The sequence below is a fragment of the Neomonachus schauinslandi genome, chromosome 14 (genome assembly GCF_002201575.2).
Source record: "Neomonachus schauinslandi chromosome 14, ASM220157v2, whole genome shotgun sequence".
Lineage (NCBI taxonomy): Eukaryota > Metazoa > Chordata > Mammalia > Carnivora > Phocidae > Neomonachus > Neomonachus schauinslandi.
In genome coordinates, this window is record NC_058416.1 from 49,672,374 (window position 1) to 49,698,640 (window position 26,267).

General features: G+C 36.2%; 1 protein-coding gene across 1 annotated transcript in view; it reads left to right on the top strand.

The window, feature by feature from the left end:
* Positions 1 to 26,267, top strand: part of ROCK1 (Rho associated coiled-coil containing protein kinase 1) — a 153,119-nt gene that overhangs the window by 111,483 nt on the left and 15,369 nt on the right. Inside the window, exons 19-26 of the mRNA XM_044921234.1 lie at positions 1,357 to 1,517; positions 2,705 to 2,889; positions 4,663 to 4,732; positions 6,315 to 6,409; positions 13,207 to 13,372; positions 14,331 to 14,424; positions 14,870 to 14,958; positions 25,141 to 25,329. Of these exons, the coding sequence (XP_044777169.1) occupies positions 1,357 to 1,517; positions 2,705 to 2,889; positions 4,663 to 4,732; positions 6,315 to 6,409; positions 13,207 to 13,372; positions 14,331 to 14,424; positions 14,870 to 14,958; positions 25,141 to 25,329 (1,049 nt within the window). The remainder of the gene's footprint in view (positions 1 to 1,356; positions 1,518 to 2,704; positions 2,890 to 4,662; positions 4,733 to 6,314; positions 6,410 to 13,206; positions 13,373 to 14,330; positions 14,425 to 14,869; positions 14,959 to 25,140; positions 25,330 to 26,267) is intronic.

Genomic DNA, 26,267 nt, shown 5'->3' on the forward strand with positions numbered 1-26,267 from the left:
GCTGTATGCAGAACCTGATGAGATCAGCTAAGGGAAGAATAAAGGCAGAATAGAAAAGGAATCATAAGGAGCCCTTAGGTAGTCTTAACATTTGGAGGTCAGATAGAAGAGGAAAACCAGCAAAGGACACCAAGAAAGAACAGCCAGAGGGGTCACAGAAATGCCAAAAGAGTGTATGGTATTAGAACTCGAAGAGTATTGAAAAAAATGAGGAAGTTGTTCAATATATTGAATTCTGTTAAGGTCAGTAAAGATGAAGACATGAACGTTGTGTGTCCTCTGCATTTTACAAGATGGACATCATTGGTTATCATACAAAGCAGTTTCAGCAGAATGCTAGAGATAGAAGAAATGGAAAGTAATAAATGAATAGTAGATGAGGCACTGGAGACAAATGTAGATAGCCCTTTCAGAAGTTCGTCAACAGAGATGGATGGTAGCTGAGAAGGAATATGAGATCAGTAGAGGATATTTTAGGAGGAGAGATAATAAATTAGATTATTATGTTGATGAGAATGATTCAGTTGGGAGCAGGAAATTGTTGAGGCAGAGAAGAGATGAAATAATTGAAGAAACAAAGTCCAAAACAGAAGTGGATAGATTTATGTTTGAGTAGAGACAGGAATTAAGAAGTAATGATTATTGGTGTGGCTAAGTTAGTAGGTTTGGGAGGAAAGATGAGGAAGTTCTATTCTGTTGGTTTCTATTTTGTCACCTGGAGGGCAGTCTCTGAGGATGGAAAAGCAGACTCAAGTTTGAGTCATTTGGTCCAACTTACTAGTTGCCAGACCTTGGAAAAGTTAACCTCTCAGAACCTTAGTTATCATATCTCAAAAAAGGAGCCTCACTGTAGACTAGTAAGTTCTGGTAATGATTAAAGTAGGTATTATACTACCATGGAATCTTGTTTATCTGAGATGCATAAATCAGAATTCCTATCAGCGTTAAGTCCACTGTTCTGGAACAGTGCAAGGTATAGATTAATAATCACAGCCTTATTTTTCTGCTTTTATCTGAACTACCCCCATTTTTCTTATTAGTTCACTTTTTTCCCAGCTATATTTTCACCTTCTGGTCTGAAAATGGCACTGAATAATCTCTCATATCATTGGGCATGGGCTGGATTTAGAAGATTTTATTACTTTATTATATTTTATAACTCCCTTCATTTAGAGATCCTACTATACAAATAATTCAGATAACCTTAGGACTTCTATAGTGAATAGCTCTATTAGAATCCCAGGATAAAAACAGTAGGGATTTTTGGCACCAATTTGTCTTATACACCAATTTGTCTTATACATTTGAAAATGAAGTATGTATGTTTGTAACTCTTTTTTTTTTCCCCCCCCACAGAAATGGAAAAAAAGCTGAAGGAAGAGAGAGAAGCTCGAGAGAAGGCTGAAAATAGAGTTGTTCAGATTGAGAAACAGTGTTCAATGCTAGATGTTGATCTGAAACAATCTCAGCAGAAGCTCGAGCATTTGACTGAAAATAAAGAAAGGATGGAGGATGAAGTAAGAAAAATAGTACTGGTTTTGTTCGTCTTATAAAAGAAACAATCATAAGTTATGACTGAGAAGTCATTATCTGTAATTTAAACAACAGGGAGGAGATTTGAATAAAATAACCTGTATGTATATGTTCACTGCTGTAAGGTCACCACTATACCCTTACCTCCTAGGATTTTCATCCACAGATAGTTAGTGAACATTCACACTGTAGGTTCTATGCTATTTTGCACTATGACAGTACAACTCTGTAGAAGTGTTATAGATCCTCCCCTGAAGAATCTGACTATCTGCTTTTTTTTTTTTTTTAAGATTTTATTTATTTATTCTGAGAGAGAGTACGCACATGAGAGAGAGCACAAGCAGAGGGAGAGGGAGAAGCAGACTCTCCGCTGAGCAGGAAGCCCAAAGCAGGACTCACTTCCAGGACCCCAGGATCATAACCTGAGCCGAAGGCAGACGCTTATCCAACTGAGCCACCCAGGCACCCATGACCATCTGCTTTTTTAAAAAACAAAAACAACCTTTATTGTAAAGTTACCCAGTAATCCCAAAGAGGAGCAATTGCTCTTAGATTTCAAGAAAAGTGTTAAACCACAGAGTCTTGACTGGTTTAGATTGATAGAAAGCACAGGGTACACTTTTAGAAAGCAGTAAATAAAAAGATAAAATGATATTATATCCTTGTGTTTTATTATATGTATTTTAGAAATCACTTATAAGATTTAAAATAATAATTCACATATATAAGTTAGAGAAGAGAGAGAGAGAAGACCAGAATAATCAGGAAAGACTTCTTTAAAGTAGAGTGGATGAGATACTACCATTATTTAAAGGTTGGGTAAGACCTCAAAGGTTAATAGTTTGAGAGTCAGAAGCCAGAGTTGGTAAAGGGAACATTATCAGTGATGATGATAATAAAAGAGTGATTAATGAGAGAAGATAGGTAAGTGAAGGACAAAAAAGGACTTGATACAACCAGAGAAGAAAAGACATACTGAGTAGTCATGGGAAACTTGGGGACCAAAGTACTGATAAAATTACCTCTCTCCCTTTGCCCCCTACACACCCCCCGTTCTCTCTCTCTCTCAAATGAATAAATAAGTCTGTCTAAATAAATAAATAAATAAATAAGTCTGTCTAAATAAATAAATAGTGAGATGTAAGATCCCAATTACTTTTCTCATTCATAGGTTAAGAATCTGTCCCTTCAACTGGAGCAGGAATCAAACAAGCGACTGTTGTTACAGAATGAATTGAAGACTCAAGCATTTGAAGCAGACAATTTAAAAGGTTTAGAAAAGCACATGAAACAGGAAATAAATACTTTATTGGAAGCAAAGAGATTATTAGAATTTGAATTAGCTCAGCTTACAAAGTAAGTCTCAAAAATAACATTTTTCTTTCTTTTTTGTGTTCTGCATTTGCTTATGTTTGATATTTTATGTGTGTGGAAATAATGTATTTGGAGTTTGTGAAAGGAAGACTTTAGAAAAATTCATTTAGAAGTGAAAGAATTTACTTACAAAGGTTTGCAAGGGAGCCTTAGTAAATAAAAAGTAGAGATCTTTAAGAGGAGAAAAAAGGAGATTATCAAGGCTACTTACTGACTTTACCGTTAAACTGAGAGCTACAGTTTTGTCATATGATTTTCATACCCACAAGTCATGTTTCTTCACACTAGAATTACAAAAATCAGGGATAAGATTCAGTACGTTACGGGAAATGTTCAGTGTTTCTTTATTTTAGAAACTAGAGTTAGACATGATGACCCTGTATTTGTCTTGTTTCTTTGGTTCATCTCAGAATGCAAAGTACCTTTTTTCTTCTACTCTGAGATGTGATGTGTTCGCTTACTTGAAGTAGAGACAAAGCAAGGTGTTGTTTGTACTTTCAGAATTTGTATAAAGACATGCTTCAGAAATTTAATGTCAAAGATGAGTGTATCTTATGCCAAGTCATGTGTTTTTATTTCCTCTAGATTTATGTTACAATATCTTCATTTGCCACCTTCATTTACAGCATAGTAATTCTTGAATAAAATTATTGGTTTTTGTTTTGTTGGATTTATATTGGCAAAATTCTTTTCCCCCTTTTAGAGCCATCATTTTCACGTAATGTGTTTCATAGTTTTCTTCTCCCGAAATAACTTTCACTCAGCATTCAGTGAACATCTGTTATGTTCTTTTATCAACCATATGCCTTGGTAGATGCTGAAAATACAAAGCTATTACTATCTAATATGAAAATCTAGCAGATGCAGACAGAATTGTTTATCCTTGAGCGTGTATGTTTGTGGGTTGCATTGTCAGATAACAGATAACTGTCTTATCTGTTTCTATGTGAATTGTGTTCCTGTGTGTATTACATATATATGTAGATGTGTCTGTGTTCCTCCTCCTTTGTCAGTTATTGTTCTTGCCTCCTTTCTTGTTTCTTACCTGGTTTTTCATTTCCAGCCCCACCCCCATGCTTTATTGGCCATCATGTATAGTATTATATGTATATATAATGTATAGCATGTATAATATTCTTAATATTTATTAAATATTTTCATGTTCCCTCTTTTTATTTGCTTACTTTACTACATAAGATATTTAAAATGTATCCCTAAAGGACACCTGGGTGACTCAGTCGACTAAACTGCCTTCGCTCGGGTCATGATCTCAGGGTTCTGGGATCGAGTCCCTCATTGGGCTCCTTGCTCAGTGAGGAGTCTGCTTCTCTCTCTGCCTGCAAGCTCCCCCTGCTTGTGCCCTCTCTCTCTTTCTGACAAATAAAATCTCTAAAAAATAAAATAAAATAAAAATAAAATGTATTTTAAGAATGCTTTTCTCTATTAAAACTTACCAAAAAAGTATCATTTTTATTTTTGCAACTTGGATTAATCCACAATTAATATTCTCCTGAAAGTCACATTAGAAAACAGATCCCTCTGCTTTGCACAGTATCATTTTATAAGGAGTAAAATGGAACCAAACAGCATGACCTGATCAAATATAATAAAGTAATACTGTGTAATGAAGTATGATTTTTAAAAACAAAGGTCATTTTAGTAAACCTTTTTATTTTTAGCAACTGTAATAAATAAAGAATAATATAAAGCCTAGTGTAAATAGCATTCATTTATGGTTTTCTCTTTTACCTGAAGACAGTATAGAGGAAATGAAGGACAGATGCGGGAGCTCCAAGATCAGCTTGAAGCTGAGCAGTATTTCTCGGTAAGAATCATTTTTAACACTTGGCTTAAAACAAAGTATTAAGATTTTTAATGTGAACTGTGACTTTTTCCCAAATGACCGTGAAGTAGTTTTCTCCCCCTTTATATATCCCCATCTCTACATTTCATTTCTGAATCTGAGTTCATGATCTGTGTAAGTTATAAAGAAATGACCATTTCTGTGAAATATTTCTAGAACTGCCATCAAACTAAAGCTATATATAAGACTTCGTTAAGGGTTTTGTTTGCCTGGTAGCAAGCTTGGGTGCTTGGAGTGTCAGTATTTTCATGCATGGTTCATGTATGCACGTTACATTTGTAGGTGTAACTGCATACAGTTATAGGTATAGTTAATGCTCAAAAGCTTTGGTCTTGTTTTAGCTCTCCGTATGCACTTCATCTATTTTGCTTTTTTCTCCATAGAAGTCATTCTAACTCTTACTGGCTGCAGGGCAGGTTATTTTCACTACTACTTTAACATTTATAGCCAGTGCTTTGAGATGTTATTGAAGCCTCTGTGTTTTTTGTTTCTTTTGGTTGCCAAGTTTATACTCCACCATTTCAACTTAACATTTACCTAGCTTCTCCATTACTGTGAACACTAGCACAGCTGCTTTTCCTACAAGTCTTAGTGCACTTAAATGAGAGAGTTTGAGTTGTGCTGGTGAACATGCCCTAGAAATCAAGTGAACAATATTGGAAATAATGATTTCCTAAATAAAGAATCTGAACACTAGTAGAGCTCTACAGAACTTTCACGTGTTCAGAGCTTTATGCTGTACTCTGCTCATCTCCTAATAAACATGGTGACTTGGTATTTTTTGCCTATTTTTTTCTTGGCTTGTTAGACTATCAGTGATTTTAATTTTTAAAAAAATCAGTATTGTTAAAAAATCTTTCCCTGGGTAGAGATTAACCTTAACTGTTCAAAGTGTTATAGTACTGACTTCTGCAGAGTGGTCTATAATATCATGCACACTTTCTTGTCCATATACTTTCACAGAGTAATCATCTAGTACCTCTTTTATTTACATGCCCATTGAAATATTTGTATTTTTCCCCTAGAGAAGTGCTATTTCTTAGAGGGATAAGTAAGTTTACAGTATAAAAGTAATTCTTCACAGCTATTTGCTGGTTCTTACTATTTTTTTCTCCCTTATCTTTTATATGAAAAAGGATAGTTTACAAAAAAGACTGCAGAACTAGAAGTTTATTCTGTAATCACAGCATCTTAACACAATATGGATCTAATGCTTACTCATAGCATATTTTACTCAGCAAAATATTTTTTAGGTGTATCATGTCATTTGTATCAGTAGTTCATTCCTTTTTATTGTTCAGTATGAATACTCCACAATTTTTAAAATTCATCTGTTGATGAACCTCTGATTGTTTACAATTTGGGATAATGCTGCAATGAAAATTCATATATAAGATTTTGTGTGGATATATGCTTGCATTTGTCTTGGGTAAATACTTGGGAGGAGAATTGTTGGGTTGTATGTTGTTTAACTTTATAAGCAGCTACCAGACTTTTTAAACTCCTCATAAACACTTATTTCTTCTAATCACTTATTTTGCAGACACTTTATAAAACCCAGGTAAAGGAACTTAAGGAAGAAATTGAAGAAAAAAACAGAGAATATTTAAAGAAAATACAAGAGCTACAAAGTGAGAAGTATGTCCATCCATTTTTCTTTACAACAAGAATCGCTATTACAACATAGCATTCTTTTAAGTTTAAAAATAGAGAGTAGATGTGCCATTATTCTGATGGGAATGGTATAGCAAATCTTATTAGGCTAATTCAGAACAAATCAAACTAAATTTAGACTAATTTTTCTCTTTATGGTGAAAATGTCATACAGTAACGCTATGGCAATTGTATAGAGATTCACTAAACTGTGATAGTAAATTGTTTTCAGGGGTCTCTCAATCTTTCAACATCTATTTGTATATAAATATTTCATACTGTACTTGCAAGTCATTATTTTATGCTAGGTAAAGTTATTTCGGTTCTCCCTCTTAGTATTATTAGGCAGGTTAAGTTCCATTGCATGTCTGCTTAGGGCCTTAGAAGAAGACCTAAAACTATTTAAGTGTAACAACTTCTTATAGCTAGGTGGAACAGACATTAGAACTAGTTTTCTGACATTTTTATGTTCTCTTTCCATATAGAAATTTTTAAAATTTAACCATTTTATTGCTGAAACAAAGAAATACATTAAATATTTTAACATGCTTAGTTTTATGAATTATATGACAAATATCATTAGAATTACCACCCATGAAAGAGACAGACTCTTGCTATCCACTTTAGAAGCCCACTGTATTCCCCCTCCGGATTATGCCTTCTTCCCTCCCCACCACTGAATAATCACTATCCTGACACTTATTTGTTGACGGAACTGGATCATTTTTCTTGTATAGTTTTCCTCAGTTGTACTGATTTTATTGATCCATTTCCACAGTTAGTTGGACATTTTTGTCCTGCGTTTCCTGCAAGTCTGTAGTTAAATCTAGAACTGTGCTATCCAGTATGGTAGCCCCTGGTCTTATGTAGCCATTTAAATTTGAACTTTAATTTATTTAATTTATTTAAGTGAAGTTTAAAATTTAGTTTTTAAACTAAATTTTAAATTTTAGGTGCTCAACAGTCATATTTGGCTAGTGTTTACCATATTTGACAGCACAGGTATACAGAACATTTCTATCCTCCTAGAAAGCTTTATTGGACATCCCTAATTGAGAGTCTTAGTCATACTCAAATCTGATTTTAGAGGGGTGAAGACTACCTCATACATAACCTTGTACTGTCTGGTTACTTCTTTGTGTTGTTAGCAACCATGGACACTCAGTGCTTAGATCTTTAATATATTTAGTGGAGTCTAAGGTAGGAGCAAAGGTACATTTCCTGGTTAGTCTCTGTGAGAGTGATAGACTCCTGTTGTAGTCTATTGCCTATCATTTGTATGGTGTCTGCAGTGTAATATGCAATCCCATGTTGTGTGCATTCACTGTGAAAAGGGCACCCAATCCTCTACTATTGTTCTATAGGGTTGATATGTTTGCCCTTGTTTGATCTGTTTAAAAGAAACATATCACCACTAGTGTGCTAAGTACTGTGCTTCATGCCAGTGATATAATTATTAGTAAGTTATGGTTCTTACCCTCAAGTACTTCAGAATATAGTCAGGAGACAAATATAATTAAGGTATGTGTCTATGACAAAGTGCTAGGGATTGACAAGATGGTGTCTTAGAAAGCTTCATTCTTTAGAGTGAAGAATGGATTGGACGCAAAACTGGTGGATACAGGAAGTTGAATTATGTAGCCATTGGAAAATCTAAATGTAAAGTTACAGTGGAAGTTGACAGTAAAAGGAGAGGCGAGTACACAGGAAAAATAGGAAGTAGAAGCAATTGGACTTGTAGATTTGGGAGTGTGGGGATAAAAGTTGGGGGAAATTTCAGGTGGGTTCTCAAGTTGCTGACCAGGGCAGTTGGGTTGCTGGTAGCACTGTCCCTGAGTTAAGGAATGCCAAGTTTGTGAAATGAGGGGAGACAAGATTTTTTCCATTTCAGACCTATTGAGTTTGCGGTGCCTATGGGTTGTCCAAAGAGAAAGGGTTCTGAAATTGCTTCAGAGCTCAGAGAAAAGATAAGGACTTGAAGCTGATTTGACAGTCATTATATACTGAAACAGAGATAGATGAGATTTGTTATGGTGATTGTGTATATCAGAGTTTATAAACTCATGAACCTATAGTACCATACATGTAACTGATTTGAAGCTAGTTGGGTATGTTCATTGTGTGAGTTGTGAGTATTATATAACAAACTGAAGAATTCATCTCAGTTCTAACCACTTGCTGCCACATGGTACCACTGATCCAGTATTTTTTTTTTTTTTTAAAGATTTTATTTATTTATTTGAGAGAGAGAGAGTGAGAGACAGAGAGCATGAGAGGGGGGAGGGTCAGAGGGAGAAGCAGACTCCCTACCGAGCAGGGAGCCAGATGCGGGACTCGATCCCGGGACTCCAGGATCATGACCTGAGCCGAAGGCAGTCGCTTAACCAACTGAGCCACCGAGGTGCCCACTGATCCAGTATTTTAAGGTCTGGTTTTTCAAGAGAAGCCAGAAATCTGAATTTTTATGTAAAATGTTGGCCCAAATTTATTTTAATTGTATGTCTGGAGGGAGATGGAGATGGACTCATTTGACCCTCTTAGGTAACAAATTGTAACCCCTAGTGTGGGATGAGAAGACATAAAGGCTGACGATAGACTACTAGTGCCTATACTTCTAAAGAAAGGGCAGAGGAAGGGAAAATAAGTCACCAGTGATATAAGGAGAAAAGTAGAGTAAGATCACAAAAGCTAGGGGAATAGAATACTTCAGAGAAGACAAGTGATTTAAAGTGCCAAATACTCAGAAAGGTCAAGTAAAAAATAAATTGTCCGTTATATTTAAGGTTGTTAGTTATCTTGTTGAGAACAGTTCCTAAATGGTAATGAGAATGGATACTAAAGTGGATTGAGACGTGAATGGTAAGGGTAGAAGTGGAGACCAAGTGTAGACAGTAGCCACATTTACCTCCTTACAGTTCAACAAACTGGTCAGTTACTCTTCTGCCTCAGGGCTTCTGGACTTGCTCTCCCTTCTTCCTGGAACATTTTCCTCTGAGTATCCACATGGTGTGCTCCTTCACCCTCTTCAGGTCTAGGTCTAAATGTCATCTCAGAGGGGCCTTCCCTGAATATCCTTCTTAAAATTGTGCAAACATCCCCCACCCCATTACCTTGCTGCCCAGTTTAGTACTTCCTTAACCTGTTTTACTTTTCTCTGTGGCACTTATCCCTTCCCAATATATTATAGAACTTGCTGACTTATTTTACTTACTGTTTTTCTTTCTACTAGAACTTAAGCTCAGTGAAGGAAGGAATTTTTAAGTGTTTTGTCCTTAACTCTGTTTCAGTACTATATGGATAGCACCTGGAATTGTACCTAGAACACAGTAGATGGTCAGTAAATAACTCGTTAAATTAAAAAATTCAAGAAATGTGGTTGTTGAGGCAAGGACATAGAGCAGTAGCTGGAGGAGAAGTTGAAAGAGAGCCATTTCTTTTTAAAGATAGCAGAAATTTGAGCATATTTAAATGAGACATGGGAAGGAAATCAGAGTGGGAAAAGTTGCACATCTATTCATTGAAACAAAAATTTCTGAGCACTTTCTATGGGCTGGAGACTTCTGGGCATTTTGAATACAGCAGTGAACAAGAACAAAGCTCCTGCTTATAATCTTATATCCTAGAAGAAAAAGGAGTGGTTCATAAATTGATTTCATTAAGGAGACAGGAGAATAAAGGTGACGGATTGGCTTTAGGCATCAGTAAAGACAGGTCTTTAATTTATGGAGAGTTGTGAAGGAAGTCTGGATGGTTATAGTTGCAGAGTTTTACCCTGAACCATCTCATTGTTCTTGCTTTCTCTTGCACAGTTGCATAGCCAGGGATAGAACTATAATTTGGGACAAATAGGTTTTCTGGCATTTTAATATATAACTTAGATACATTTATCTGATTTTGATAAAAGCAGTAAGCCCAGGTAAGAATATGTTATCAGTCTCAAGCCCTTGTGATATAATAGCTCAGAACTACCCCTAGGATCATAGACTTAACATTGGCAGTACTTCCTATCTTTTCCTAATGTACTCACTTCCCTACAATTTGAAACAGCTATTTTGTATCTTCTTTCTCCTCAGATCTTCAGCAGCCTGTCCTCATCCTCACACTCAACAGATGGCCTTGCTTCCTAGAAGTACTCTGTCCCACCCTCACAGCTACTAACCTATCTGCCTCTGTACCTATAAACCCTGCCTTCCTTCCCACTGATGTAAATGAACAAAATGTTCTTTTAACCGCCTCGATCCCATCCCTTTCTGCCTACTTAAGAATATGACTCCAGGAATCCTCACCTTTCCTGTGTCCATTTTTTTCCTTTGTATAGTCATTCTTACTGTTATGTAAACATACAGGTAAACATTTCTATAAAAAATAACCATCTTTTAAGTGCATTTTACTTCCAGCTACTGTCCTATTTTTCTGCTTCCATTTGTAGCAAACTTCTTTGAAAGGTGACATACCGTTTATATTCAGGTCCTCTTCTCCCTTTCTTTCTCTAGCCCATTCCAGACTTTTCCACTCATCACACTACCAAAATAACCCTTCTCAAGGTTACTGATGAGTTCCTAATATTTAAAGACAATAGTCAGTTCTCAGTCCTTATCTCATTTAACAGTAGCAGGTGACATCGTTGATTACTCTCTCTTGACAAAATTTCTTCATTTGGCTTCTGTGACACCAAATGGTATTTTTTCTTATTGAACTAGCTACTCTTAACCTCCTTTGCTCCTTTGTCCCTTCCCCTTTTTGAGACCTTTAAAATTTGGAGGGCCCAAGGGATCATTCTTTCCTTGTTCTCATCTAGCCTCATGGCTTTAAATAGCATCAGTGTACAAGCACATTCTCCCCTGAATTCCAGACTTGTATGTCCAGCCGTCTGCTTGACTCCACTTGAGTGTTTAATAAACATCTCATTTTTAACATGTCCAGAAAAAATTCCTGATTCCCTTACCTTGCCAACCTTTTCCTCCCTGTTTTCCCCATTTCAGTATTAGCAATTCTCTTGTTTCCAGTTGTTTAAATAAAAAACCTTGAAATTATCCTAGACTTCTTTTTTTCCTTATACTGTCTATGCAGTCCATTAATAAATCTTCCTAGCTGTAATTTAAAAGTATATCCAGAATCTGATCAGTTCTCACCACTTGTACCATTTCCCAGCCTGATCCATACTGCCACCATCTCCAATTTTGGTCCTTTCATTAGTCTCCTAGTTGATATCCTTGCTTCTGCCATTGTCCCCCAACAGTCTGATCTTAATACTGCAGCCAGAATGATCTTTTTAAAACAGAATACTCAGAGTAAAAGCCAAAGTTCCCTATACTGTCTTAGAAAGCCTTACAAGGTCTGTTCTTTCTCCCCACTTCTCTTAATACATTTCTCACAACTTTCCTTCATCTCTCAGTTCACTGACATTAGCTTCTTTCAGACAAACTTAGGGCATTTGTTATTAGATGTTTCTTTCACCTTATCATTGTATTTTCAGATACCTGCATAGCTCACTCCCTTACTTCTGTCCTATCTCTTCTCACATGTCTTAGCAGAGAGGCCTCCTTGATCACCCTGTGTAAAATATCACATTCACAGCCTCTTCCACCTTTTTTATTTTATTGTGTTCTCTGTGGCATGCTATATATTACTTGTTCATTTTTTTTTAATTGCCTGTTTCACCCCACTAATATGTGCTTCCTCAGGGCAGAGACTCTGTTACTACTGTATGTCTTAATTCACTTAACAGATAGTAACCACTTAGGTAAATGTTTGTTGGACAAATGAATGAGTTTGTGGGTTTTTTTTTTGTAGTTAGTATATGTTTCCCTCCTTAGGTTTGAGACAGAAAATTTCATTTGTATTATTCCCTTAGTAAAAAATAGATGGAAGTCATTCACTCATTCACTTAGCAAACATTTATTGAACACCTACCATATATAGGGGAGATACAGTTATGACTCAGATAGCTTATTGAACAGAAGTTCTTTAGGAAGAGCAAGCAAATTGGAATGATCTGGTCCTGGTCTGAATGTCAATTCCAAAAAGCTTTAAAGTATAATTCCCAAGGAACATTTCAAGAATAGTTTATAGTGGTTACAAATCTATTTATAAGTCGTCATAATCTCATTACATTTCAGAACTAAAAGGGACCTCAAAAATCATTTAGTTTAAGTCTCTCATTCTACAGATTTGATTTCATTGAGCCCCAGGAAATGGAAGAAATTTTCCCAATGTCCTTACCCAATTAGTGAAGAACAGGGATAAGGGTTAAGGTCTGGCCTCCTGGTTTAAAAGCCTATTACTTTTCCTCTGTCTCATGCTACCTTCCGTTGTAATACAGAACAAGTTCCTTTTCAAAAGTAGACTGCTGGGGCGCCTGGGTGGCTCAGTTGGTTAAGCGACTGCCTTCGGCTCAGGTCATGATCCTGGAGTCCCGGGATCGAGTCCCACGTCAGGCTCCCTGCTCGGCAGGGAGTCTGCTTCTCCCTCTGACCCTCCCCCCCCTCATGCTCTCTCTCTCTCATTCTCTCTCTGTCTCTCAAATAAATAAATAAAATCTTTAAAAAAAAAAAAAAGTAGGCTGCTTGCCATTGCTTTACCACCTTTTCTTAGTTAAGCATAACAGCAGGTACAGGATTAAAGAGTTCTTTACTTTTATAGTTTATCAAAGTGTTAGAGGTGCAATTTATTACTTTTATAGAATTTTTGCTTTGGATTCAAATGGATTTTATTTTAAGCAACAAAATGCTTCTTATTGTTTAAATATAGTTGTCTTCATTTCTCTTATAAATCTATTGCAGGGAAACTCTTGCTACTCAGTTGGATCTAGCAGAAACAAAAGCTGAGTCTGAGCAGTTGGCTCGAGGGCTGCTGGAAGAACAGTATTTTGAATTAACCCAAGAAAGCAAGAAAGCTGCTTCCAGAAATAGACAAGAGATTACAGATAAAGATCATACTGTTAGTCGGGTAAGTGCGATTGACAGGTAAGTTTTATGACTGAAATTTATCTAAATCAAATAGGTCACATCTTAAAAGTGTTAGGGTGAGTATGTGTGCATGTGTATTTACTTTGACTTTACTTATACACAGTGGTCAGTCTATACTTATGTATAAAATAGTTTATATAATCCAAAACCATTGTTAATGACTGAAATTCTTATTCAGTGTAGTATGTTTTTTCTCTTTCTGGCTATAGATCTTAACTTACTTTATGTGAAGAAATGCTTGGGTTAAATTCATTTGTTGTATTTTCTTAATACATTGCAACTGACTTTGTGGCCAGAATTCTATAAAACTCAGAGAAACTATTTTGGGATGAGAAATTCTTTATGGATATCTACAAATTAATTTTAGAAAACCAGTACTATGATTACCTATTCCTGAAATACTATTGTCTATATAGATCATGGGGATTGAAAGGAGAGTTAGATTTTTCTTTTGAAGTTACCATCCAGTGCTCTGGTATAAGTAGTCTTGGGTTTGAATCTTAGCTGTGCCACTAAGAAGTTACATGGTCTTGGCAATTTATGTTACTTCCTTAAACCTCAGATTCTTCATCTATAAAATAGAAGTAATACCAGGGTGCCGGGCTGGCTCAGTCAGTACAGCATGCGACTCTTGATCTTGGGGTTGTGAGTTTGAGTCCCACACTGGGGGTAGAGTTTACTTTTAAAAAAAAAAAAAAAGAAAAAAGAATACCTATTCCACAAGATTCTTACGACGGTTAAATGAAATATATTTTAATATAATATAAGTGTATCCTGATATGTTAAACCAGAAACCAGGCATTTTTATTTTAAAGCAGTGTCTGACTTGTCCACATCTATGGAGAATGCAAAGTTGTTTTGTTTTTTTTAAAGGTTACTGTTTTAAATACAAGACTAGCAAAGTGAATGTAACTTAAACCTTTGTGTGTTTTGTTAAGCTTGAAGAAACAAACAGCATGTTAACCAAAGATATTGAATTATTAAGAAAAGAAAATGAAGAGCTAACTGATAAAATGAGGAGGGCAGAGGAAGGTATGTAAGGTTATTTGTTTTTTTCTTTTTTAATCATAATGTTTAATCAAGTTCAGAGGTAAATCTTGAGATATTTATATTGTGTGTTTTTAAAATATTTGTTTTCATATGTTAAATAACTTCTGTAGCCTTAAGAATTATCTTTGTAGAACTTAAATGTTCTCATCCCCAAAAATGGTAAATATGTGAGGTGATGGATGTGTTCATTAACTCGATGGGAGAATCTTTTCGTAATGAATACATGTATCAAATCATCATGTTGTACAGCTTAAGTATCTTACAAATTTATTTGTCAATTATACCTCAGTAAAGCTGAACAAAAAGAATTGTCTTAATGAAGCTACTAAAAATTATGTAGTGTATACTAATTTGAATAATTAAGAACATGTTAATTTGGAACACAATTTAATGTCATATAATAACACTTTATATAATTTATTAACAGAATATAAATTGAAGAAGGAGGAGGAGATCAGTAATCTTAAGGCTGCCTTTGAAAAGAATATCAATACAGAAAGAACCCTTAAAACGCAGGTATACATACTCTCTCAGCCTTTTCCATGTTTGTATTTGAATATCATATATTCAGAAGTTAATATTTGTTTTCTGTGTACTTTTTCTTAAAACTTAGGTTATAATGTTCAAACTTTTCATTGGAACAAATGATGTTATATTCTTTCTTCATTAAATATAAAAGACTTTCAGGAAATTGGATTTCAATTGAGTTAAGAAAGAAGATGTGATATAGATAGATAGATAGATATGGAATCGTACTCAGCCATAAAAAAAAGAATGAAATCTTACCATTTGCGACCACAGGGATAGAACTGTAATGTATTATGCTAAGCAAAGTAAGTCAGTCAGAGAAAGACAAATACCATATGATTTCACTGATATGTGGAATTTAAGAAATGAAACAGATGAACATAGGGGAAAGAAAAAAAAAGAGAGGGACACAAACCATAAGAGAGACTCCTAACTATAGAGAACAAACTTAGAGTTGCTGCAGAGGAGGTGGGAGGGTGGGCTAAATGGGTGACAGGCATTAAGGAGGACACTTGTTGTGATGAGCACTGGGTGTTATATGTAAGTGATGAATCACTAAATTCTACTCCTGAAATTAATATTACACTATATGTTAACTAACTAGAATTTAAATAAAATCTTGAAACCAAAAAAAAAAAAAAAAAGGAAAAAGAAAGTAGATTGTCTAATCATTTGACTAGTAAGAACATATTTTAGATTGTCCAGAAGACCTGTATTTGACAATAGGAGAACTTAATGAAGAGAAAACACTTGACTAAAGCCAAAAGAGAAGAACTGGGAATAAATAAGAAACTATAGGGGTGGCTCTATCATTTTGCTGTGTATTTAATAATGTAGCTAGATCAGATTTTTACACTAAAACTTGATGTCTTATCATTTTACTAAGTTATCCAGTAGTTTAAATTCTTCATAAGGTATTGTGTACCTCAGTTGATTTTTTTGGTAAAATAAATATTTTTTACCTTTTTTGTTTTGTTTATTCGCCAAAGAGAGAGAGAGCATGCATAAGCAGGGGGAGTGGCAGGCAGCGGGGAAAACAGGCTCGCTGCTGAGCAAGGAGCCTGACACCAGACTCAATCTTAGGACCCTGGAATCATGACCTGAGCCGAAGGCAGACACTTAACAGACTGAGCCACCCAGGCGTCCCAATATTTTTTACTTTTTTATTTAAATGACTATAATAACTTCTTTACCACTTAACTACTCTCCTTTTCAGCAATTTTTCATGTTGCAACCAGATTAATCTTTCAAAAATACACTTAATATCTGTTGAAAATCCTTCAGTGGAAGTTCTACTTACCTTTATATTCAGAGACCATGAAGAAAAAGATTGATGTTTATTACACAAAAATTCAAGTTTCTGGAGTCCAAAACAACTTAAGTTGGAAGAAAAAAACTAAGTAGAATATTTATAGCAAATATAGATAAATATAAAGAATACCTACAAATTTTAAAAAGGCAATTTAATATGGAAAAAAAAAGTAAGGGGCATTTGAGAGAAAAAGAAACAGTAAAGAATTTTAAAAAGCTCAACCATAACAATAAATAATTAAAGTAATTAGAGAAATTTAAGTAATAGAAATTAAAGTAATAGATAACTTTTTGACAAATGGGCACATTTAAATGAGATACAGTACTCGTATTTGGCAAGAACATGGGTAAAGTTTGTATAGTTTTTGAGGGAGTAATCTATGAGAATAATTAACAAACTAACACATTTTAATGTGCATATTCTTTGACCTAGTAACTGCACATTTAGAAATTTATCCTATATAAAAAAATCTCCATAAAGTCTAAAAAGAAATCTATACAAATGTAATTACTGCAACAACAGTATTTTTAATGGTTTTGAAAAGTAAATTTAACCCAACCACCTACCAGCCTAGTATTAACAAATCATAATACATCTGTGCAGTGCAAAGGAGTCATTAAAAATAAATGAAATAGTTGATACATCTCTAGGAATGCATCCATTTCTTCCAGATTGTCTAATTTGCTGGCATATAGTTGCTCATAATATGTTCTTATAATTGTTTGTATTTCTTTGGTATTGGTTGTGATCTCTCTTCTTTCATTCATGATTTTATTTATTTGGGTCATTTCTCTTTTCTTTTTAATAAGTCTGGCCAGGGGTTTATCAATCTTATTAATTCTTTCAAAGAACCAGCTCCTAGTTTCGTTGATCTGTTCTACTGTTCTTTTAGTTTCTATTTCATTGATTTCTGCTCTGATCTTTATTATTTCTCTTCTCCTGCTGGGTTTAGGCTTTATTTGCTGTTCTTTCTCCAGCTCCTTTAGGTGTAGGGTTAGGTTGTGTACTTGAGACCTTTCTTGTTTCTTGAGAAAGGCTTGTATTGCTATATACTTCCCTCTTAGGACTGCCTTTGCTGCATCCCAAAGATTTTGAACAGTTGTGTTTTCATTTTCATTTGTTTCCATGAATTTTTTTAATTCTTCTTTAATTTCCTGGTTGACCCATTCATTCTTTAGTAGGATGCTCTTTTTTTTTTTTTTAATATTTTTTATTTATTTGAGAGAGAGAATGAGAGAGAGAGCATGAGAGGAGGGAGGGGCAGAGGGAGAAGCAGACTCCCCGCTCAGCAGGGAGCCCGATGCGGGACTCGATCCCAGGACTCCGGGATCATGACCTGAGCCGAAGGCAGACGCTTAACCGACTGAGCCACCCAGGCGCCCTAGTAGGATGCTCTTTAGCCTCCATGTATTTGAGTTCTTTCCGACTTTCCTCTTGTGATTGAGTTCTAGTTTCAAAGCATTGTGGTCCGAAAATAGGCAGGGAATGATCCCAATCTTTTGGTACCGGTTGAGACCTGATTTGTGACCTAGGATGTGATCTATTCTGGAGAATGTTCCATGGGCACTAGAGAATGTGTATTCCGTTGCTTTGGGATGGAATGTTCTGAATATATCTCTGAAGTCCATTTGGTCCACTGTGTCATTTAAAGTCTTTATTTCCTTGTTGATCTTTTGCTTAGATGGTCTGTCCATTTCAGTGAGGGGGGTGTTAAAGTCCCCCACTATTACTATTTGTTGTTGATGTGGTTTTTTTTGCTTATGGCTTATATAATTGGCTGCTCCCATGTTAAGGGCATAGATACTTACAACTTTTAGATCTTCTTGTTGGATAGACCCTTTAAGTATGGTAGAGTGTCCTTCCTCATCTCTTATTACAGTCTTTGATTTAAAATCTAATTTGTCTGATATAAGGATTGCCACCCCAGCTTTCTTTTGGTGTCCATTAGCATGGTAAATGGTTTTCCACCCCCTCACTTTCAATCTGGGGATGTCTTTGGGTCTAAAATGAGTCTCTTGCAGACAGCATATCGATGGGTCTTGTTTTTTAATCCAATCTGATAGCCTGTGTCTTTTGATAGGGGCATTTAGCCCACTTACATTCAGGGTAACTATTGAAAGATAGGAATTTAGTGCCATTGTATTGCCTGTAAGGGGACTGTTACCGTATATTGTCTGTGTTCCTTTCTGGTCTATGTTACTTTTAGGCTCTCTCTCTTTGCTTAGAGGACCCCTTTCAATATTTCTTGTAGGGCTGGTTCCGTGATTGCAAATTCCTTTAGTTTTTGTTTGTCCTGGAAGCTTTTTCTCTCTCCTTCTATTTTCAGTGACAGCCTAGCTGGATATAGTATTCTTGGCTGCATATTTTTCTCATTTAGTGTTCTGAATATATCATGCCAGTCCTTTCTGGCCTGCCAGATCTCTGTGGATAGGTCTGTTGCCAGTCTAATGTTTCTACCATTGTAGGTTACAGATCTCTTCTCCCGAGCTGCTTTCAGGATTTTCTCTTTGTCTCTGAGACTCGTAAGTTTTACTATTAGATGTTGGGATGTTGACCTATTTTTATTGATTTTGAGGGAGGTTCTCTGTGCCTCTTGGATTTTGATCCCTGTTTCCTTCCCCAAATTAGGGAAGTTCTCTGCTATAATTTGCTCCAATATACCTTCTGCCCCCTCTCTCTTTCTTCTTCTTCTGGGATCCCAATTATTATAATATTGTTTTGTCTTACAGTATCACTTATCTCTCGAATTCTGCCCTCGTGATCCAGTAGTTGTTTATCTCTCTTTTTCTCAGCTTCTTTATTTTCCATCATTTGGCCTTCGGTATCACTAATTCTCTCTTCTGCCTCATTTATCTTAGCAGTTAGAGCCTCCATTTTTGTTTGCACCTCATTAATAGCCTTTTTGATTTCAACTTGGTTAGATTTTAGTTCTTTTATTTCTTCAGAAAGGGTTTCTCTAATATCTTCCATGCTTTTTTCAAGCCCAGCTAGTATCTTTAAAATCATCATTCTGAACTCTAGTTCTGACATCTTACTAATGTCCATATTGATTAGGTCCCTGGCAGTCGGTACTGCCTCTTGTTCTTTTTTTTTCAAGTGATTTTTTCCATCTTGTCATTTTGTCCAGAGGAGAAAAGATGAATGAGAGAACAAAATGCTAACAGGGTAACAACATCCCCAGAAAATATACACTAAACAAATCAGAAGAGACCTGAAACCGGGGGAAAAGAAAGGGAAAGAAAGAAAAAAGAAAAAGATAAAAACAAACAAACAAAAAAACAGAATATGATCAAATATGATCAGGCTGGTGCATAGATCAGTGCCACACACTAGATTTTGGGCGTATTTTGGTCTGTTAGAAGAAAGTGCCTCCCAAAATTTTAAAGAAAAACTTATATATGTATAAAAATAAGGGTTGATACAATGATGGAATATGACTGTAAAGATGGAAATTATAAAAGACTTTTTAAAAGGAATTGATAAGAAGTTGGTTGAAAAAAGAAAGAAGAGGATTTAAAAAAAAAAAAAAGAATGTGATCAGGCAGGAGACTAGAAGAAAGCCATACACTAGAGATTTAGAGTATATTTTGGTCTGTTAAAAGAAACTGTATTCCAAAATTTTAAAGAGAGAACAACTTACATATATATACCAAAAATAAGGTTAACTACTATGAAGGGATAGAATATGACTCTAGAAATGAAAAATAAAAAAGAATTTTTAAAAAAGGGATTGATAAGATGTTGGTTGAAAAAGGGAAAAAGAAAAATTCAAAAAAAAAGGAAAATAAAAAAATAAAATTAACTTTGAAAGATGTATCAACTACCAAAACTGAACCAGGAAGAAATAGAAAACCTGAACAGACCTATAACCACGAAGAAATTTGAAGCAGTAATAAAAAATCTCCCAACAAACAAAAGCCCAGGGCCAGATGGCTTCCCAGGTGAATTCTACCAAACATTTAAAGAAGAATTAATACCTGTTCTTCTGAAACTGTTCAAAAAAATAGAAATGGAAGGAAAACTGCCAAATTCGTTTTATGAGGCCACCATTACCTTGATCCCAAAACCAGACAAAGACCCCATCAAAAAGGACCAATATCCTTGATGAACATGGATGCAAAAATTCTCACCAAAATACTAGCCAGTAGGATCCAACAGTACATTAAAAGGATTATTCACCATGACCAAGTGGGATTTATCCCTGGGCTGCAAGGTTGGTTCACCATCCGCAAATCAATCAATGTGATACAATACATTAATAGAAGAAAGAACAAGAAGCATATGATCCTCTCAGTAGATGCAGAAAAAGCATTTGACAAAGTATAGCATCCTTTCTTGATCAAAACTCTTCAGAGTATAGGGATAGAGGGTACATACCTCAATATCCTAAAAACCATCTATGAAAAACCCACAGCGAGTGTCATTCTCAATGGGGAAAACCTGAGAGCTTTCCCCCTAAGGTCAGGAACACAGCAGGGATGTCCACTATCACCACTGCTATTCAACATAGTACTGGGAGTCCTAGCCACAGCAATCAGACAACAAAAAGAAATCAAAGGCATCTAAACTGGCAAAGAAGAAGTCAAACTCTCACTCTTTGCAGGTGATATGATAGTTTATGTGGAAAACCCCAAAGACTCCACCCCAAAACTGCTAGAACTCATACAGGAATTCAGTAAAGGGGCAGGATATAAAATCAATGCACAGAAATCAGTGACATTCCTATACACCAACAACAAGACAGAAGAAAGAGAAATTAAGGAGTTGATCCCATTTACAATTGCACCCAAAACCATAAGATTCCCAGGAATAAATCTAACCAAAGAGACAATCTGTACTCAGAAAACTATAAAATACTCATGAAAGAAATTGAGGAAGACACAAAGAAATGGAAAAATGTTCCATGCTCATGGATTGGAAGAACAAATATTGTGAAGAGGTCAGTGCTACCTAGATCTAGCAATCTGCACATTCAGTGCAATCCCTATCAAAATACCATCCACTTTTTTCAAAGAAATGGAACAATTCTAAAATTTGTGTGGAACCAGAAAAGACCCCGCATAGCCAGAGGAATGTTGAAAAAGAAAAGCAAAGCTGGCGGCATCACAATTCCAGACTTCAAGCTCTATTACAAAGCTGTCCTCATCAAGACAGTATGGTACTGGCACAAAAACAGACACATAGATCAATGGAACAGAATAGAGAGCCCAGAAATGGACCCTCAACTCTATGGTCGACTAATCCTTGACAAAGCAGGAAAGAATGTCCAATGGAAAAAAAGACAGTCTCTTCAACAAATGGTGTTGGGAAAATTGGACAGCCACATGCAGAAGAATGAAACTGGACCATTTCCTTATACCACACACAAAAATAGACTCAAAATGGTTGGAAGACCTCAATGTGAGACAGGAGTCCATCAACATCCTAAAGGAGAACACAGGCAGCAACCTCTGACCTCAGCCGCAGCAACTTCTTCCTAGAAACATCGCCAAAGGCAAGGGAAGCAAGGGCAAAAATGAACTATTGGGACTTCATCAAGGTAAAAAGCTTTTGCACAGCAAAAGAAACAGTCAACAAAACCAAAAGAAAACCGACAGAATGGGAGAAGATATTTGCAAATGACATATCAGATAAAGGGCTAGTATCCAAAATCTATAAAGAACTTATTAAACTCAACACCCAAAGAACAAAGAATCCAATCAAGAAATGGGCAGAAGACATGAACAGACATTTTTCCAAAGAAGACATCCAAATGGCCAACAGACACATGAAAAAGTGCTCAACATCACTTGGCATCAGGGAAATCCAAATCAAAACCTCAGTGAGATACCACCTCACACCAGTCAGAATGGCTAAAATTAACAAGTCAGAAAATGACAGATGTTGGCGGGAATGCAGAGTAAGGGGAACCCTCCTACACTGTTTGTGGGAACGCAAGCTGGTGCAGCCACTCTGGAAAACAGTATGGAGGTTCCTCAAAAAGTTGAAAATAGAGCTACCATACGATCCAGCAATTGCACTATTGGGTATTTACCCCAAAGATACAAATGTAGGGATCCGGAGGGTTACATGCACTCTGATGTTTATAGCAGCAATGTCCACAATAGCCAAACTATCAGAAGAGCCAAGATGTCCATCGACAGATGAACGGATAAAGAAGATGTGGTATATATATACAATGGAATATTATGCAGCCATCAAAAGGAATGAAATCTTGCCATTTGCAACGACGTGGATGGAGCTGGAGGGTATTATGCTGAGCGAAATAAGTCAATCAGAGCAAGACATGTATCATATGACCTCACTGATATGAGGAATTCTTTATCTCAGGAAACAAACAGGGTTGCTGGAGTGGTGGGGGGTGAGAGGGATGGGTGGCTGGGTGATGGACATTGGGGAGGGTATGTGGTATGGTGAGCGCTGTGAATTGTGTAAGACTGTTGAAGCACAGACCTGTACCTCTGAAACAAATAATACATTATATGTTAAAAAAAAAAAAAAAGATCGCAGGAAGGGAAGAATGAAGGGGGGAAATCGGAGGGGGAGACGACCCTTGAGAGACTATGAACTCTGAGAAACAAACTGGGGGTTCTAGGAGGGAGGGTAGTGGGGGGATGGGTTAGCCTGGTGATGGGTTTGAAGAGGGCACGTACTGCATGGAGTACTGGGTGTTATACGCAAACAATGAATCATGGAACACTACTCAAAAACTAATGATGTAATGTATGGTGATTAACATAACATAATAATAAAAAATAAATAAATAAATGAAGTAGGGGCACCTGGGTGGCTCAGTCGGTTAAGCGTCTGCCTTCGTCTCGGGTCATGATCCCAGGGTCCTGGGATCAAGTCCCACGTCAGGCTCTGTGCTCAGTGGAGAGCCTGCCTCTCTCTCCCTCTTCAGCTACCTCTGCTTCTCTCTCTCTGTCAAATAAATTTTTTTTAAAAAAGTAAATAGATATATACATAATGACATGGGGAAATATTTCCCATGATGTATGATATTATATCAAATTTAAAAAACAAGTCGCAGCATAGAATATACAGCATGATTCTGTTTTTAAATTTAAATATATTTTTTTGTTGGTTTTTTTTATGATTTTATTTATTTATTTCAGAGAGAGAGACAGCAAGAGAGGGAACACAAGCAGGGGGAGTGGGAGAGGGAGAAGCAGTCTTCCCACCGAGCAGGGAGCCCGATGTGGGGCTCGATCCCAGGACCCTGGGATCATGACCTGAGCCGAAGGCAGACGCTTAACGACTGAGCCACCAAAGTGCCCCTAAATTTAAATATATTTGTAATCAGCTTATATACCTAGGGAAGAGTTTAGAAGGATATACACCGAGCAGATTGATAGAAGAGATTTTAGCAGAGGTGCTCTTTGATGGGTGATACTACAAGGGCTTTTTTCACTTTCTTCATAATATATTTCTGTATTTGATTTTTCTTGTAATAAATATGTTAGATTTACTGTAAGAAAAAAAACAAATACGCATTATGAGTTCAATGAAGTAAGTTTTTACTGCATTAAAAAATTTATGGGCTCCTCCTCCTAGATAGGATCACATCTTCATGGAAATGATAGTAGCTCAGGCTTTTTTCTATTTTAATGGAAAAAATCTTTGGTTTTTTTTAACATCGCAGAAAATACCATGACTTATGTTCTAGTTTATGTAGCTTAATTTCACAGGCTTTTAACACTTCTGTCTCATTTTGAATATATTCTTTCCTCTGGCAAAAGGGGTTAGCCTCAACTAACACATATGTTCCCTCTCACATTCGAAAGGGCCTCAGTATGGCCTAGTCCGGTACCCTGTCTGCTTGCTTTTCTACTTGTCCAAAGGAAAAGAATTATCTTGTGCCTTATTGCCTGTGTATTGTTTCATCTGACTGTAATGCCATTCTTGGCTGTCCATGACTCCCCTCTTTAATCCTGTTTCTTCTTTGCTTATCCAACTCCTGTTTGTCTTTTTAAGAAACACATGTGGACACACATGCAAGTACACCAGGAAGCCATCTCTGACCTCCCAAGTCTTAGTTAGCATCCTTTCTTGCCTCTTTTCTTTTTACTCACCACACTATACTATAATGCTTGCTTGTCTGGCTCCTCCACCAGACTAGGATGCCTTTGGGGCATAACTGTATATTCTATTTTTTTTTTAAAGATACATTTATTTATTTGAGAGAGAGAGCATGAGCGGGAGGGGCAGAGGGAGAGAGAATCCCAAGCAGACTCCACACTGAACACAGAGCCTCAACATGAGCTCTATCCCATGACCCTGAAATCACAACCTGAGCCAAAACCAAGAGTCAGAGTCCCAACCAACTGTGCCATCCAGGCGCCCCTGTATATTCTATTTTTATATCTAGTGCCAAAGTGCCTACATACAATATAACAAGTGCTAAATAATTGTTGAATGATAAATGGATTTTTGCAGGCCTATTTGGTTCTTACATTTGAATGAGATAAAACAATAATAGTTACTCGTGCTACCAGTTATCATGTCTCAACCTTCATTAGGTTTGTATTTTCACACACGGAGTCCTGCTTCCTGATTTTGAAGGAAAAAAAATACATTTTAGTGGAGATTTAAATTAGATGGCTACAATATAGATTTTTTTTTTTTTTAAAGATTTTATTTATTTATTTGACAGAGAGACACAGCAAGAGAGCCACAAGCAGGGGGAGCAGGAGAGGGAGAAGCAGGCTCCCCGCTGAGCAAGGAGCCCAATGCGGGACTCGATCCCAGGACCCTGGGATCATGACCTGAGCCGAAGGCAGATGCTTAACCATCTGAGCCACTCAGGCGGCCCTACAATATAGATCTTTATTAATAATACTTTAATATTTTAATAGGCTGTTAACAAGTTGGCAGAAATAATGAATCGGAAAGATTTTAAAATTGATAGAAAGAAAGCTAATACACAGGATTTGAGAAAGAAGGAAAAGGAAAATCGAAAGCTGCAACTGGAACTCAACCAAGAAAGAGAGAAATTCAACCAGACAGTAGTGAAACATCAGAAGGAACTGAATGACATGCAAGCGGTAAGGTTTGTGTGTGTGTGTGTGTGTAGGATTATTTTCTTAATTTGACATTGCTATTTATACCTATTATCTATTGATCTTATCTAGTTTTTTTAGTATAAAAATGCATATTCAGGTTTGTAGTCTCCACAGTTTGATCATTATTACTCTAATATGAACCATGATCTTGAAAAACTAGAAGGATACTCTGTTGCCTATTAACCATGGTAATTTGAGTAATTTTTACCCATTAGCATTTACTTGATTAGATGCTGCTTTGAGAGAAACAACCAAGGGTTTGCCTCTTTGGCTTTAGACTGAAATAGAGATATGACTAGGATAATATTAAGTGTAGTTGAGATAGAGGATTTGAAGTATTGTAGATTTTTTGTTTTCTCTAACCAGGACTCACTTTTCAGAAATCAAAATATCAAACTTAATTTTTTGATATTTCCTGGGTTGTTAATAGCACAAAATTGAGAACATAGTCTCTGGACCTAGACTGACTTGGATACAAGCGCTGACAATCATTTGTGCTTTTACCATCCTGAGAAGCTTTCTGTACCTTTTAAACTATTTCATTTGGAGCCATAAAAGCATTTCCTATTGTTTTAACAGGTGTTTGGTGTTTGTTTTTTGATGCTTTATATTTATTTATTTATTTTGAGAGAGGGAGTTGGGCCCAGCAGAGGAAGAGGGAGAGAGAGAGAATCTTAAGCAGGCTCCATGCCCAGCACAGAGCCTGATGTGGGCTTGAACTCATGACCCTGAGATCATGACCTGAGCTGAAATCAAGAGTTGGATGCTTAACCAACTGAGCTACCCGGGTGCCCCAGCTGCTTTGTATTTAAAAAATAAAAACAAAATAGTTGTTTAAAGCAGGGAGAAAAGGAGTTTACCCAAGCAATGTATTACTGAGGAAGAGAACTTGCATTTTTACAATTGTATCAAAATCTGTA